Genomic DNA, 16,740 nt, shown 5'->3' on the forward strand with positions numbered 1-16,740 from the left:
CTGCTGAGAAAACTTTTCTCTATCTTTTGTGTTCAGTGTCCATCCACTTCCTTCCATCAGGTTACTTAACATCTGATAAAAAAAAAAAAAAAGTCAATTCCGATTCATCTACATGCATTGTGTTTGGTTACCTTGGTTACAAATTCACGTCGTTCGGGTAATTGCTGCAGGATGACTTGATTGGTGTATTTCAAGGCAAACTTTAAAAATGTAAACATCAAGCAAGTATGTGTAACGGTCACTTACTTCACGTTCAAGTAACACAAGTGTATATAACGGTCTTGACAGCTGCCACTGATCACTGTTATCATCAAATAAGATCATGCCAAAGACAGTCGTCAGTAGTTTAGGTAACGCTTGAGGGAATTGATTGAAATAAGACAACAACAGACCATGATCCCTTCTTCTCTTCTCCTTGTCTTTTTGTATACTTGCATTTTCTCTTGCTTGAACCAGATACGTACAGATATTATTCAGTGTGGTGCAAGCATGGGTACGAATGTAGGGATCATTCGATTCAACACCAATCTCACACGCTTCAAGCAAGTAAAGAAATGCTTCTGCTGGCATGTTGGGGTCCATCATCATTTGTTCATTTGAAAATTCATCCACCATATAAAAGAAGGCCTTTGTCAATTTAGGAAAGTTCTATTTATAGAAATAATTGAGTAAAAATAATACAAATGTGTGTGTGTACCATCATGTCATTCAGGGGTATATTAAGCATCATTTGAAACATCATGTTGAATGCATCATTAATCGCCTCATCTTGATATAACCAAAACACACCAAAATTAATATATTTTCCACCAAGACATCTTGCAAGTATATTAAAACATACTGTCATTCCCTTGTACCTAATCCTGTTTAATTCATCTTTTTCTTTCTTTCTCTTTTTTCTTTCTTACTTGGCTGCATATTTCTTATTTTCATCCCCAACATGTTGTGCTACTGCTTGACGTCCATAACTACAGATGATTTGACTAGCATCACGAAACAAGAGGACACCATTAGGAGATGACACATCCAAATTTAATCTTTGACTTTTGTTATATACAAGCTCGCTAAAGAATTTAAGCAAAACATAAGTGGACGGATCAGGAGACCAGGCTTCAATCGCTCTTTGTACAATAGGCATATAATCCGGATAGAACCAATTGAAAAACAAGATAAAATTACGTCGACTCTGAATCGGTTCAATAAAGCCTCTTAGATCCCTAAATAAATCAATCACCGCTCTCTACCTCACTCAATCAGTATCCAATTGTCCAATCACATCATCTCACCTGCACTTCAGCCTGTTGGAATTCTTCCCTGGTGGACAGCAAAGAAAGTTCATCTAACCTGGCTTCAAATGGTTTCATAAACTCATAGAATTCTGCCTCACAATTATCTTCAGCAAATAAAATCTTGCAAAGCACTTGGTAATAAAGCATGCGACTCGCACGATGCTTATCCGAGTTATGAAAGAAGGAGAAGTCGTTGGATAGATGATTCTGCATCAATAACGTGGTGGATTCAATCTTTCTTATGCTTTTCAACGCACTGTATCCACTTGCTAGATCATTAAATAGTTCAAGTGTTTTCCATATCACGTCTGTGTCTTGTCCCCAACACTGCAAGTTGAATATTCTATCAAAACATCAGTACTCCCCCCCTCCTTCCTCTTTTATCTTTCCTTCCTACATTTTACGCATAATCAAGTTCAGCATATCCGATTGATCCTCGATACCAAAGACTTCATTTGGCTTTTTATATACTTCTTTTGCATTGCTTTCACCAATGTATGATTTTCTGTATTGAGAAAAGAGATAGATCAGTGCAGAATCCATCTTTTTATTTAGAAATGCTGGATTCTCTTGGGCTAACGTCTGGTTGGTTTCCATCAGTTGGATTGCTTTCGTAATCAACTCTCCATCGGCCGCGTCACATTCATCTGAACTAAGATAGGCCTAAAAACGTTGTATTCTGTTATTCACATGTACCCAACCTGTCACTCTATCGTATTTTTACAGGTCGATTACCAACAAAGACAGCCATGAAATAAATAAACCAAGCAAATTTCGTCTCATACACATCAATCGCTTCCTTCACATTCTCATTCACAACCCCGGCCATACTTGCTTGACTGATGAACACTTGATACTCTGCCACAACAGGATCAAACATCTCGATCAGAGCAGCACAGGATTGCACATACCGACATCTTGCAATCAGACCAAGCATACCCAGGGTCTCAATCAAATGATCCTCATCCTCCAGTGGATCTTCCTCCCACAACTCACTCACTCCACCTGCAGCAGCAATCCGAGTCGCCATAAAGGTCCTCACCAGCCCTTCCGTGATCTCCTGCAGCTTCTTCACCGTCACTTCACCCAACTGCTGAAAATAAGTCATGCCTTCCACAATCCTCGACCAAAACTTGAGTAGATGAAAACAGTGTCCGGTTCGAAAGGCATTCTGGCTGAACGTGGCGACCAACTCGATCCATTCGACATAACCTGGCATGTCCGCCAAGTCATTCAAAGGGGCCGCTGCTCTAAATCGCTGAATCAATCGACAAAAGGCCTGGTAACACTCTTCATCTTCCACATGACGCAGACTGAGGATCGTGTCACGAATGCCTTGCATGATGGACGTTATGAACTTTGTACGTTCCTCTTCACCGCTAAACACGCCCTTTCGGATCGCGACCACTTGCACAAGGCAGTCCAAGACGCGTTTGGCGTGTGAAGCCTGTTGGAATTCATTGTAGGCGTTGAAAAAGGTGGATACGAAATCATCTCTTTCGATCGTGGATCTCCAACTAGCAGGGATCTTCAAAAGAAGACATCAGTCAAGTCCTTTTCCCTTCCTTTCCCCTTACCTGAATCGTTCCTGTATCTTCACCTGCTTCATCTATGGTTGTACCCGCAAAATCGTACGATAAACATTTCAAAAGTAAATCAAGGGTTGCGTCCTTTGTACGATCTTCTTGTTCGGCTATTTAAAAAAAAAAAGAGATGAACGGGGACTTACTTTCATGGACTGTGTTAGTGTACCTAGATCAAATGGTATGGATCTTGTAATCAAACTCTTTAATAGCTCAAATGCATTCTTGAAAATATCATATAATTGTGTATCCCTTACTCCTGCCGCTGTGTGTGATGATGTGTATGAGTTGATGGAAATAGGCTTGCTTTCTTCTTACCTGCTTTTCTAAACTTGGCAGCATATTTAGGTACAGAAGCTGAATTCATATCTTGAATGATGACTGAAAGTATTTGTAATCCAATGATACGATGTTCAGCTGATGCCTATTGTTTTTATCAATCAATAGCACATTGTCATTTGATGGGTTTGTACCTGAAGGAACTGTGTCATGTCTTTATAGATTTGTTGATATTCTTCATGATCCAAGTATCCAAACCTGGTTAATAAAGCCAATACACTTGCCAACTGATTTATCACAAATGGCTGTAAATCATAGTGAACAAAAGCATACTCTAATAGAAATGTACCTAACAAAATAAGACGAATTAATTTTTTGCATGATTTTTGTAAAGTGTGAGAGTGGTCTATTACGTAATTGAATTTTGGTTTCCCTTTCAAATAAAGTAAACTGAGCGAGAACCAGCTGTTTCAATCTTGATAAGGCAAATGTTTGAACATAGGGACTTGGTGAATTTTCCAATATGATCCTTAAAGCATTGGCTGTATCCGTGGGTGTACGAATACCAAAAGGAGGTGGATTGTCAGAGTGACTGGTTGAGTCAGAAAATGTTGGGAAACTATTCTCTAGCATACGTTGTGCTTGTTCTCCTTCACTTGAACTCTTTGGGTTATAAAGTTGTTCACATAAAGAAGACACATAAAGAAACCTCTCATCTGTTTGCGACATTTTCAAAATTTATGAAAAAAAAAAAAATAAAAGAGAGAGAGGGAAAAAAAAATATGAAAAAAAAAAAAATCTCGAGATAAGTTGAAAATTTAAAAAAAGGGTCCTGTGACCTTTCTTTTATCAAAAAGAAACCATTCTTTCATGACTGCAACGTAACAAAAAGAAACAAACTTTCTTGTGGTGTTTAATGCGAATTTATTTAAAACACATACCTTGTCTCTCTTTGAAGCAGTTGATGCTGTAAACATAGACTGCTTAATGAGACACGCAAATAAACGCGTTTTTTTTATTTTTTTATTTTTACAAAATTAAAAAAAGAAGGATTGTTCAAAGGAATCTATCCATCCCTTTTACTTGCAACGACATTCAATACAAAGTTTGGGGGAGTCAAGTCACTCTAAAAGTTTAAGTCTCTACTATATCATTGGTCAGCATGACAATAAAATAAAGACCCGCTATAATTAATGTAAGAAAAAAAAAAAAAAAAAAAAAAAAAAAAAGGACGAAAGTGTTGTGGACTGTACACTTTATTTTTGCCGAGGTAGGATTAACTACCTAAAGCTTACACAGTCCCTGAAGGAAAAAAAGTGGCAACTTTAACTTTGGTTGTACAACATATTTAGCCAAAATATACATGTGTGTATCCTCAAGGCACGTTGTTGGGCGCGTGAACATTAACATTTTTGTTTCCAAAGGTGTTTTGAAAAAGTTGGGATTTAGCGGAATTGTGTAGTCTGTGATCCTATGAGAAGTGTGTGTGTGTGTGTGATGACTATAGAAGTTTAGCGTTTGAGAAATGCTTGATATAAATTAGTAATGTCCGAACAGCCATCGAAATGAAAAAATGATTCCGAACAAACATTAAAAGTTATCATTTTTCTGCAGTTTAGTAAGCACAAGGTTCAAGCAGTAAAAACATTTGAGCTTCTTTTGCTGCTGGTTTATTTGTGCGACTATACATACTTTGTGAGCACCGAATGTGATGCGTGTCTTTGCCTGGTTACCTATTGAAAATCAAACATCATGTCCTACTCATTCATCTCAGAACCAAATCATACACAGCTTTAATATGCACCAACAGTTATAAATACCTTATCATTCCTTTTAAATCATTTGCTTACACATCCTCCACGATTAGCAATGTTTGCTCTCCTTTGGCTTCATCGCTGGTCAGCTATATATTTCATTTTATGTAAAAGTGACAGCTTGCAATATAACATGGGGTGCCAATGACATGACTCCCCCTAATCTCTGACTTCCTCAATGGCTCAAGAACTCACATTGCTAATCATAATCACCCTCCAGTCTTTCACCGTACTCTTTATTTTCCATTCCCCTTTTTTTTTTCATGTATTATAACTGAACTTGTCCGAGCGAATTGCTGTATATATATATATCACGCGCTCAATAAGATCTCTTAATAAAGGTTACTGTTCAATCGGATGAGATGTCTGCCCTGAGAGAAGTGTTTCTTTTTCTTTCTTTCTTTTTTTCACTAAAGAAGACACAATTTGTTCTGCGTCAAATATAACATATTGGGTTTTTACTGCATTTTCTTTTTTCTTTTTATAAAACTTTTGTCTCTATATTGATGCGCCGTCATCAAGCCGAGTAAAACAAAAACAAAAAAAAAAGGTACGATTAGTCTAAGAGGGATGGCTAAAACTGAATGACGCAAGATTTCATTCTAAAGCATGAAAAAGTCTAGTATTTTAAAGGGGCCTGTGTATCGAATAAATTTAGAATTGTGAATATAAACAGTTGTACACGATGGACAAGATGTCAGTGTAGTTTACAAACAAACATTAAAAAAGTCCTCATTCACCCAATCAAATACAATCAGTGTGTTCTACAAATAAAAAGTATTGTTCAATGAATTTTAAAAATAATGATTTAATAATGTAAATGGTATTTATGCTATTTAATTGAAAGCTCTACCGTTTGATAAAGTAGCATACAAACTATCAATTTCTGATTGATAAACCTTCTTTGCAGTCTCACGCTTCAATTTGAAAGTAGGGGTCAATAGATCATTATCGATGGTGAATTCCTTAGGTGTGAGATAAACAGCTCTCATTTGTTCAAATCCCTTGAGATCATTTTCTTTACCGTAAGCTGTAACTGTCTTTAAAAAGGCTGCTTTGACTTCATCTGATTCATAAATATTTTCGACAGAGGGAAACTTTGCCTTTGCCCAAGATGGGAATGTATCTTTGTCAGGTACGACGATACCCACTAAAGAGGATTGCATTGAATCACCGTAAATAAAGGCTTGTGCGACTAATTCATGCTTTTGGTAAACGCCTTCGATCTTTTCAGGTGCAATGTATTCTCCCTAACAAATACACTCAGTTTCTGATGCTCAGAGCTGCTGTTCATTAAAAATTACCTGAGATAATTTGAAAATATTCTTTAAACGATCAATAATAACCACACGATTGGCAGAATCAAATAAACCAATGTCTCCTGTATGTAACCAACCGTCTTTATCTACTGTTTCAGCCGTCTTTTCGGGGTTCTTGTAATATTCTCTCATGACTGAATGACCACGAATACAGATTTCTCCTCGGGGATAAGGCTGATCGGTTGAAAGATATTCCATGTCAGGCACATCAACTAATTTTATTTCTGAGCAAGGAAAAGGTACACCGACCACACCAGAAGTATTATCATCTGCAATCGTCTGTTCATTTGTATTAATTTTTCATCTTTCACTCTTTTTATAATATAATTACCAAGCATCCACCACAATAGTTTTCGGTTTGTCCGTAACCTTCAAACACTTGAGCTGAAAAACATATTCTCATGAAATCCATCACATCAGGTGAAACAGGAGCAGATCCACTCAATATGAAACGAAGTCTACCACCCAATTTTTGCCTGATCTAGAATGATCATCATCAATACACATTCACCCTTTCTTTTTTGTATAAAACTTACTTGGCTAAACACAATACGATCCCAAAACCAGTGATGAACAGTGGAATCCAGATAGGCCTTCTTGGATTGGAAAGCAGTATTAAACAAATAAGCCGATATACCGCCCTTTTGTCTCACACCAGCCAACACTTTATCATAAATACGATTGAATAATCTTGGTACTGAGCAAAACACAGTTGGTTTTAATTCTGCAATATCATCCAATAATTTAAGCGTATCTCCCTAATATACATTTGTAAGTTATTCGATATGTAACTGTATATAATATACACATACTTGATAGTAACCAATAGCAGCACCTTTAAATAAATGAATACCTTGAGCAGCACGTTCAAATACATGAGCAAGAGGAAGATAGGAAATGTAAACATCATCAGGTGAAATAAAGGCAAATGTACCCTTGTCGCCTACAGCAGAGATACCTGAAACAGCAGCTACACAGTTGGCTTGAGTCAAAACAACACCTTTAGGTACACCGGTCGTTCCACTACATCACACAGTTTTTAGTTTTTTTTTTTTTTTTGTTAATATACAAGTCTATACCTCGTGTAACAGATCGTTGCGATATCTTCTGGTTTTGGTAATTCGGTTTCTGTGATCAAAGAGGTTCCCAAAGCTTCTACTTCGGGAAACGTGTACACTTTAATACCTGCAGCAGCCGCATCTTGCTTTTTAGCTTCGTCCACAACAGGATCCATGACAATGACAGTATGAATAGAGGCAATTTGAGATTTCAATTGAATGATGTTATCAAGTTTATCGGCGCTCAAAACAATAAATTCCATGTCTGTTTGATTAACAATATATTCCATGGCTTCGGCACCCAAGGTATCATAAAGGGCGACAATAATAAAAGCCTGTCGGTAAGAGGTAATTTCGGTAATAGTCTAATGGATGTTATTGGATGAAATTATACTTGCATGCTTTGTGTACTTACCCATTCTGGTCTATTGACAGAGTAAATACCTAATGCTGCTTGACGCTTTAAGCCAAGTTGACTTAAACCTTTACCAAAATTTTCGATACGCTTACGCACTTCTGGATGGCTTTGCCAAACATATTCTTTAGCTACGCCATCCTCAATACGACGTGTACCCATAAAGGGTTTATCTAAAATGGAGTTAAAAACAAGCTTTGATCACTGTATCAAAAAGCTTACCACCAGCTAATTTGTAACCATGTTCATACAAGTCCCAAGCAGTAAAAACACCTTCGGGGTGATCCACTAAATTATCTGCAAATAAAAAATGGCGATAAGGTACTGTCTCTCCATCTTTTTTCTCTGCTCCAGGTACTGGAACAGCATAAGGCGGTTGGAAAGGTGAAGGCATGTTTAAGAATAAAAAAAAAAAATAAAAGAAAAGGGAAAAAAAAATCCCATAAAATTTGTATTATTTCCCTTTAAAATCCCTTCTATTTTCCAGCCAATGAAAATAAATTATATTTTGCTCTAATGCGTCAAATAATGCTTTCTAAACATAAAACTCAGATCGCAGCAGTGAATAAAGAAAAAAAGGTGACAAATCTTTTTGTCGACTTAAAAGTACAGAAACCTCAAGGAATTATTACTAGACAGTTGAGAATTTGAATCACTTGATGAAAAGAAAGCGTATGTTTTGAGTTCAATAATAGAGAGCATATAAAATTGTACCAAAAACAAAGTTTTGCAGAAAAAGACAATGTAGGGGGGGGGTAGAGAATAACTTTTTTGGAGTACCCCTATTTTCAAGATTTGCAGTTGTCTTGTGAATATAAATATACACGCATGTTTCCAGGTAATAGAGATCTTAAATATACATAGACAAAATGTGGCATTTAGCGCCACTTTCACCGTATCCTAAAGATGGTGTAATACGTCGGCAGTGAGAACGGACAGGCTGGCAAATGATCCTTGAACATATTATTATGTTTTCTCTGTAAATCAACTTTACAAGTGAATGCCCAAAAATGACATAAATACTTTCCAATGTAGACTGCAGTCATCCATATTGTTCAATTTCCCCCTTTTCCTTTTGCTTCACGGTAACGTGATAAAGGAAATTATTCAAGGAATTAAAGTGAGCATGATCCATTGACCACATTTCTGTTGACAGATATTATCACTGTCACTAAATGAAACAGAGTTCAAAAGGAGATATGTTTAAGATAAAGGAGGATAGGGTTAAGAGTATTTTATGCTTGTCATATTTTTATTATAACTCAGTCTTTTTAATACGTATTTTACCATCCTTTAATAATTCAGGCGTGATTCCCATTCTGTTCAACTCATCAGTTTGTAATACTTCTTGAGGTTCTAATTCGCGTATCACTTCTTGATTCTCAATATTATCCTTCATTATGTTCCGAAGTGCTAATGTTGCATATTCTCTTAAATCTAATCATGTATTATTAATGAGATATATATGCTTTTATCAATAGTTACATGGATTGGAATCATCTATCTTGAATTGTTCAAGTATCAAAGGTATTCCACCCAGCTCACGAATCTCATCTTGAATCTTCTTGTCTTCATGGCACATTGCCCCAATCATTCGAACACATTCTCTTTTAAGGAAATTAAATCCTAATTCGGGATGATCGGCTTGTGCAGGTGGCAAGTTTATTGTTCGCAAATGACCCAAGATATCTTTAAAGTGTTCATAAGTAAATAAGGCAATTAATATTCATTATTACCTAATGTCAAAGAAATGACGTTGATATGAGCAAGTGATTGCTTTAATCCCTTGGCTTCAAGGATTAATAACTCATTTAGTATTTGAAATAAAAGTATAATGGCTGTATAAACATTGGACACTTGTTCAACTTGTAAGTCTTCTGATGAGGATCCTTTAACGTTCAAAATAACCCGCACTGTTTCTTTAGCTATCAATTCAAATTGTTCACAAAGAAATTCTAAATCTCTGTGATTAATAAAGGTAGGTAAAGTGTCTTTGTAAGTATGGATCTTTGAATCTAATAGCTTGAATAAAATAGTTTGTCGTGTGCTCAACACAGATGAATTACTATATAAATTTGTTAACTTTTGTTTGTTGGTTACTCGTTCTTACTCTTTAAATAAGGTATATAATTGCTTAAAATAACCAAATAAAAACATTTCATTAAAGATTGTATAGCCCAATTCAAAGCTTTTGCTTTCTTCATTACTATGTAGTCTTTCGAGATCATCCACAATTAATCCTAATATCTTTCTACCATTGCCATTCTCTATCATTAAATCACTACAATGGATGTGTTAGTCCTTTTGTTTAATGATCAGATGACTCTGTTTACCATCTTTGTTTATTTCCTCTTATACAATTAATCATCAAGACAAGCACACTTGTAATCAAATTGTCATTGTTTTTTGATAGTATATCACTGTATTATTACTGTTTAGAATATGATCTCTTAATCCATCTTGTCCATACCTCCAGATAGATCCATTCAGCATCCACTCTTGCCAAACGACATCAATAGCCGTTGAATGATTGGTAATCATATTACAGATAGCTTGCGTGCTCACTTGTAATAATAAGCTGTTGTCCATCGTTTGATCATACGCTTCAATCTCCAGTCTATTTTGAATGCTCTTCAATGCTCCATATTGTCTATCACATCTATAAGATACATATCCAACAAGTAATAGCGACTTACAAAGCCAGCTGTTGATTATTCAAGTCTCCAGCCACTATGTTTCTGGCAAATTTAATCAAATTCACCAAGCAGTCTTTTTCTATCATCTTCTTTATGACCGGACTAAAACAGATCCAAAACTCTTTTCTTGATCCTTGCTGAATTCTGCATGTAGAAAGTGAATTAGATTTTATTCTTATTCAATATACACTTGCCTATAGTGAGGATCTTGAAGTGTTTTTTGAATGAGTGTTGTCAAGCATGTCTCAATATGCTTAGCAGTTTCTTGTCCGTCCAGATAATTTACAAGTAAATCTACAATGTCACTCATGTCGAAAAGAAAGGTGTCAAAATGCCGGTGTTTGAAAAAAAGTTTACTGTGTGACACTTTAAGCTTGTAGATTTTAAATGAAATATTAAACACGAAAACCTTTTTTCAAAGAAAGAAAACGGTATCAGTGATGACGAGTAAAAGAGAGGTGCTGCTGAATTTAAAAGGTTGATAATGGTTCTTTCTTCATGTTCAAAAGGGCATTCAACAAAGTAGACGCTAATGCAGTAAAAAAAGAAGAAAACATTCTTTATCTTTGATCAAAGATAGAGAATAGTATATGAATGGCTACACCTAAATATATCAATCTAGTCATATACCTGATGATTCATAAGTATCCAAGCAATCATTTTTTATTCTTTCTTTAAAGTTAGTGTAGTCGATGATTACAACTATTCCTTATTTGGGCTTTTACAATAAACTGGACATGGTCGAACACTATTGATATCCAATTACATATTAAACAAACATAGAACATAGTAGCATTGACCGATTACTACGATAAACAAGTGATATGAAGCTTGATACTGTTTGCATGTACTTGAGCAAATCTTGTTGTTGATGATTAAGGTATCCTAGTTAACCCAAGAGATTATATATCATTCTTTCATCAAAGACTATACATGATCTCTAAAAGCATATTTTAAGTGCGAAAAAGATTTTGAATTTGCTTGACAAAAGCATTTGGAATTCTTAATTTTATTTTATCTAAATAAATTTAGAATGGTTGAATTCAAAGTGAAAATACCGTATTTTATACTCGAAACAATTACAATAAAAAAGAAATACAAAATAAAAATAAATTATCACCAACCAAATTGTGCGTTTTTTTCCTTTAGATATTCAACGATTTTATCACCCGTTAACTCTTCACGTACTTGAATCATATAAACCATGCTTGTTTTTTCATTATTAAATAAAAGCGAGATTCGCTTAGGCCCCAAACGTTCTACATTTCTACTTTGCACCATGGCACTCACAAGTACTTTTTTATGCGACTCTACAGCTAAATGCATCTTTTTGGTCTTTTGATGCTGTGATATCTTCATTGAGACACTACCAAAGCTGCTCCATTTAGCACTACTACTTTGTAAATAGAGTTTACATTGGCATTGCATTGCCAATTGAAGTGAACTGTTTATGTCATCACCAGTAGATGATTCATCTTGTAGTTCTTGAAGTACTTTTACCAATTGATCCACATCCTCCTTACTGTTCAAATGGAAAAGGTAATTTTCTTCACCCAATACAGTCAAATTGATGTCAGTCGGACTGATCCTTTGAATGACAGTAGAGGATGAAATACACGCGTTCAGATACATGTCTTTACTCTCCTTTATATAAACTGTAATATAAGATTGACTGTCTCCCGTCTGACATACTTGAATCATGCAAGTCTTTTGAACAGCATACCAGGATTCATTTTTCCAGTGAAACACTTGAGATTGATCATGTCTATAAAGAACTCGGTTCATCTTATGATCAGGCTATGCAAAGTTGATCAATACATGTGCAGTTTACAATGTGCTTACTCTGGTGCTTACATTGACCACGATGGATTCACTGAGTGAGGAAGTAGAAGAAAGATAGCTCACGGGTGTTGCTGGACTACATGAACGACTAATGGGCGGAGTTGTTAAGCCAGAGGGGTGATTGTTGGGTGGACAAGATGAATCGGGTGAGCCGATGCTTTCGTTAGGCGAAGGCTTCTTGGTTGAGCCTACAACAGAAAGTACAGAGCGCATAAACGATTTCTTTTTGTTTTCAGGAGGTGTTGTAGGGAGTTGGTTAGTCAAATGGGCTGGAGTTGATTGTTGCATTGTAACTAAATGAATGATAGATTATTTTTAGTAAGAGTGACAAGTAAGAAAGAAAGAAAGGGAAAAAAAGGGGAAGGGAAAGTTGCTTTAATATCTTTTTTTTTTAAAAAAAAAAACTAACCAAAAGGATGTACTTGTTCTTCTCCATCGTCGGAGATCGGTGAGATTTCTCCTGTGGGATCATGATAATAACTAAAGAGGTCAGTGGTTTTTATCGGCTTTGGATTGACAAGTTGCTTAAGAGGAAGCCAAGTATGTTGAGAAGGAGTAAACCAGATGTTGTATTCTTCTTGTTTCGAAATTAGCTCCAACGTAAATATTTTCTTTTGGTCAATAAGTAATTGTATTTTATTGTCAGCGGAGCGAAATTGAACTCGATGAATGGATAAAGAAGGAAAAAGTAATTGATTGTGTGCATATAAAATAACACAAACCTTTGTGACTAAAAGCTGAATGTGTTTGTTGAGTTCAATACAGTGAAATGAATGCTGAAAGAGTATTTTTGAGGTTGAATTGAGTTGATAATGAGCGATTGGTTTTGATGTCATAATATCGATTACATTTGAAGTGTCTATTAGATCAACAATTGAACTCATAATAGCAAAGGAGTGTAGAGATGAAAGGAGTGAAGAGAGTGAAAGAAGAATACGATTTACTTTTCAATTTGATTTATTTTTATTATTGTTTTATAAAGGAGAACAATCTATTCAAAATAACATGCGTATTCAAAGTGGATCGACATTGTACAGAGAATATAAGAAATAAAGACTTGGAAAAAATAGATCGCCTTCAGATGCAATCTTACTTTTTTACTACAAGTGGCTGTGTTGATTGTGTGCATAAATAATACAGTTTTGTCCAGAACCTTTTTTTTTTTTTTCTCTCTTTTTTTTTTAAAAAAAAAAAAAGAAAAGCTTAATTTTGAGAACATGAACTTCCCTTTTGTTTCAAAAAAAGATCAATATTCATCAACTCCTGTTTATTACTCCTCTCTCTCTCTCTCTCTCTTTATTTACATAGGATCTACGCAGTCAAGTAGATAAGCGTGAAATACCTTATTTAAATTACACGTGTAATCGATGCCTTGTTTTCTATGGAATTACTTTACAATAAAAAAACAACTTGTTGAATTCTATTTTTAGAATGCTCTAAAGAAGCAAAGAAAAAGATGAGAATGCTAAAGAATAAACCAAGTTATGTAATTTATATATAAAATACTGGCAAAATAAAAATTTAGAAAGAAATGATAAAAGGGGTATTTACTTTAGAGTGTACACTTTTAAACAATAAACAAATTTATTTAGTAAAACCCTGTTCAGGAGAAAATAGCAGTATGGTTTAATAGAAAGAAAAATGATTCTAAATAACCATCAACTTCCTCTCTTTACACCAAAGATAAATAACTTTGTAATTAAAAATGAAAAGAAATAATATTTTTCTGTGCCAAGATGTGTTAATAAGAAAATAGAGTACTTGGCCTTATATCTTGGCATATGGTTAGTAACTAACAAATGATGAATTTTTATCAGTTGAAATAAGGAACAAGAGAAAAACTGTTTTTGAAAATCATTTCAAGTACGATTGGATACTGACATTGATATTTGGATAGATAAAAATAGACAACAAGGAGACAAAGACTCGTTTTATTTTAGAAAACAATCATTATGCTTCAAAAGTGTAGTAAAATCGTATTATCTGATCTGAACAACACCTTTAGATTCAAAGCTTATATGTCGTAATCACTATATTAATACTCTTGTATTATTGAAAACGATGTTTGATACTAAATAAGTTTTATATTTTTTGGTTAGGTTGTTTGATCACAGGCGTCTTATTGAGATACTAAAGATGGACGTACAAGAGTGAGAAATAAAAGAAAAAGAGTAAAAAAAAAAGGAAGTTTATTTTTTTCATTGCTGTTCACTATGAGCATGATAATAAATGATTTACAATCAACTTTTGACTTTCATTTCATAAAAAAAATACAATCTTTAATGGTTCTCTTCTTAACCCATGTATTTATCAAGTTGCAATAATACATATAACACCCTTTATGAACCATATCAATTGAATTTTTTCATCAAGCATTTCGTTGTCGAGCATTTCAAAAAAAAAAAAAAAAAAAAAAAAAAAAATTCAAACAAAGTTATACTTTAATAGACTAGCTTAGTAGATTAATTTATTTGGATCACATTAGCAATAGTAAGCTTTTGCTTTTCTCTAGTCCCAATATTCACCTTGACCGGCGATAGATTTCTATCGTTTTCTTTATGAATTCAATGTTTTTATAATTTTAAAGGGGTCAAGAAATACTTTCTGTCCTTTTTATCTTCATAATCAAAAGAGGATACCACCAAATCAAGAAACATCCCTCAAGTAGTTGTACATCTTGACTTCAAACCAAATATGAGCTAAAAGAGTACTTCTGAATAGATATGAGGAGCCACAAGAGAGGACTGCCCAGATTTTTGTGTAGCTTTAATTGTTCTTTGCAACAACATAGCTCACTGAATGTTTGAGAGAGATACTCCTTTGGGAATTCTTACATGAAAAAAAAAGAACGCGTCTAATTAAGTTTTTCTGTGATCTATCAGAAGTCCAATCTATCGTACTCTTTTGCTATCACCTTTTATCATGTTACTAATTTGTTATGATGCTTAGTAGCAAAAGAAGAGAAAAAATTACAATCTTTGTTGCGTAAACGGCTTTAATCGTCACTTCCAACTAACGGCTGTGAAGGAGCCAATGAAATGAGCTCTCATAAAACACACACAACATTGCGTGCTTGAGACCAGTAATGATATCAACAGCTACAGAAGCAAGCTATTTAATGTTACAATATAAAACCCCCTTTGTTATTATTGATAAAGCGGGCCTAAAAGAAAGAATGAAAATCAAAGCTAATCAAATAGAATCGTAGGCATCTATTGACGAAAGGAAACAAAAGAGAGGTTATTTTACTAAAGAAATTAGATGAAAGTTGCACATACAGTCATCTTTTATTTTGGTTTTTTAATATTGAATTGATCAAACAGCGAAATGAACAAGTTTATATGAGACGCCTTAGTAAAAAAAAAAGAAAAAGAGTAAAAATTTAAAAACTACTATCATGCTTATTACTCATGTCGCTCAGTTGTGATCCCATGGGTAAACCTTCATCACAGCTAATTGCATCAAGATGTTGAATAGTGATAGCTGAACAGCAAAAATTTACTGGTTTCTATAGCGGCGTGCTGGATGTTAGTCTTTTGGGTCATTAGGAGGCTCTCGAGGCTTTCTTGGTTTCTTCATTGTTGAGAAACACCATTTCAAAGCCTTTTGGGAATCTGATCATTCTCGCAAAGCGAACGAGCAATATACAACATATTGAGGCAGGCAGCCAAGGTCCGATTCCAGTGACAGAGATGTTCGTTATTCTTGTCATCCTCATTGTTATTGGCTACAGATACTTGGCAGTTTTGATTGATGCATCTGAATAGGCAGTGTCTGATAACTTGAGGGTAGGCTTCTCTTCTATAAGGATGAGGATTTGGTGCCATTCGAAAGGTCTCCGGGTTAGTTTCTTCACAATATGGACAACATTTGCTTATTCGAAATTTATCAATCGGGAATACGTGGAAGCCATGCTTCTAAAGGGACATCTGAAAACCCTACACTATATATGGGCTCATGAATCTTGGGATTTGGAGCAGACCAGTTTCCCATCACAGAATCAGTATTATCACCTGTTTTCCGTCTTAAGTGGGTAATCAGGAAATGGTCAACAAGTTGGTTCCTAATGTAAGGCAAAGGTCAAAACTTTTGGTGAATTGGATAGGCAGTAGCACAATTGGTTCGTGTATTTACATGATGAGTCAGAAGAACAGTAACATGCTTGGAGTGACTCCTAAGAAAAGCAATGTAACTTTCCAACTCCAAGCTCAGGAATGAACTAGCCAAGTTCAGCTTAAGTAATGTTGTCGAGTTTGGTTCCTTGGACTCTAAAGGGCTCCATCCCAGGAAAGCACCTCCCGGGCAACTATCTCATTGCCAAATACGGAATTTCCAGCTATGTTCATATTTGCAAGTAGGTTCCTTTGTTCCCCAGAAACTATTATAGCTTTGAGTTCTAAGCAAAAAAAAAAATAAACGTTTTTTTAAAAAAAAAATTAAATTTA

The 16,740-nt window shown here is 35.0% G+C and overlaps 7 protein-coding genes across 7 annotated transcripts; 1 reads left to right on the plus strand and 6 right to left on the minus strand.

Moving 5' to 3' along the window:
• Positions 1-242: 242 nt before the first annotated feature.
• On the minus strand, positions 243-3,880 carry RO3G_10441 (uncharacterized protein; the record flags this gene model as incomplete). Its single annotated transcript, XM_067665026.1, has 12 exons — positions 243-301; positions 465-648; positions 698-818; positions 909-1,217; positions 1,345-1,558; positions 1,694-1,952; positions 2,014-2,817; positions 2,867-2,982; positions 3,042-3,137; positions 3,191-3,296; positions 3,346-3,500; positions 3,565-3,880. The coding sequence occupies 12 exons, from the start codon at positions 3,878-3,880 to the stop codon at positions 243-245; spliced, it is 2,739 nt and encodes a 912-aa protein (XP_067521127.1).
• Positions 3,881-4,285: 405 nt separating this feature from the next.
• On the minus strand, positions 4,286-4,561 carry RO3G_10442 (uncharacterized protein; the record flags this gene model as incomplete). The annotated part of the gene is made up of 2 exons (XM_067665027.1): positions 4,286-4,335; positions 4,447-4,561. 2 exons carry the CDS (start codon positions 4,559-4,561, stop codon positions 4,286-4,288), a joined length of 165 nt encoding a protein of 54 aa, XP_067521128.1.
• Positions 4,562-5,801: 1,240 nt separating this feature from the next.
• RO3G_10443 (uncharacterized protein) lies at positions 5,802-8,151 on the minus strand (the record flags this gene model as incomplete). Its single annotated transcript, XM_067665028.1, has 8 exons — positions 5,802-6,215; positions 6,270-6,563; positions 6,616-6,765; positions 6,821-7,042; positions 7,097-7,307; positions 7,364-7,707; positions 7,758-7,930; positions 7,980-8,151. The coding sequence occupies 8 exons, from the start codon at positions 8,149-8,151 to the stop codon at positions 5,802-5,804; spliced, it is 1,980 nt and encodes a 659-aa protein (XP_067521129.1).
• An 861-nt stretch (positions 8,152-9,012) lies between these two features.
• On the minus strand, positions 9,013-10,298 carry RO3G_10444 (uncharacterized protein; the record flags this gene model as incomplete). The annotated part of the gene is made up of 5 exons (XM_067665029.1): positions 9,013-9,194; positions 9,243-9,446; positions 9,494-9,822; positions 9,868-10,038; positions 10,228-10,298. 5 exons carry the CDS (start codon positions 10,296-10,298, stop codon positions 9,013-9,015), a joined length of 957 nt encoding a protein of 318 aa, XP_067521130.1.
• A 1,271-nt stretch (positions 10,299-11,569) lies between these two features.
• Positions 11,570-12,583, minus strand: RO3G_10445 (uncharacterized protein; the record flags this gene model as incomplete). The annotated part of the gene is made up of 2 exons (XM_067665030.1): positions 11,570-12,250; positions 12,296-12,583. The coding sequence occupies 2 exons, from the start codon at positions 12,581-12,583 to the stop codon at positions 11,570-11,572; spliced, it is 969 nt and encodes a 322-aa protein (XP_067521131.1).
• Positions 12,584-15,677: 3,094 nt separating this feature from the next.
• Positions 15,678-16,122, minus strand: RO3G_10446 (uncharacterized protein; the record flags this gene model as incomplete). Its single annotated transcript, XM_067665031.1, has 2 exons — positions 15,678-15,747; positions 15,944-16,122. The coding sequence occupies 2 exons, from the start codon at positions 16,120-16,122 to the stop codon at positions 15,678-15,680; spliced, it is 249 nt and encodes an 82-aa protein (XP_067521132.1).
• A 217-nt stretch (positions 16,123-16,339) lies between these two features.
• On the plus strand, positions 16,340-16,513 carry RO3G_10447 (uncharacterized protein; the record flags this gene model as incomplete). The annotated part of the gene is made up of 1 exon (XM_067665032.1): positions 16,340-16,513. The coding sequence occupies one exon, from the start codon at positions 16,340-16,342 to the stop codon at positions 16,511-16,513; it is 174 nt and encodes a 57-aa protein (XP_067521133.1).
• Positions 16,514-16,740: the final 227 nt, after the last annotated feature.

Source organism: Rhizopus delemar, genomic scaffold, assembly GCF_000149305.1.
Source record: "Rhizopus delemar RA 99-880 supercont3.8 genomic scaffold, whole genome shotgun sequence".
NCBI lineage: Eukaryota > Fungi > Mucoromycota > Mucoromycetes > Mucorales > Rhizopodaceae > Rhizopus > Rhizopus delemar.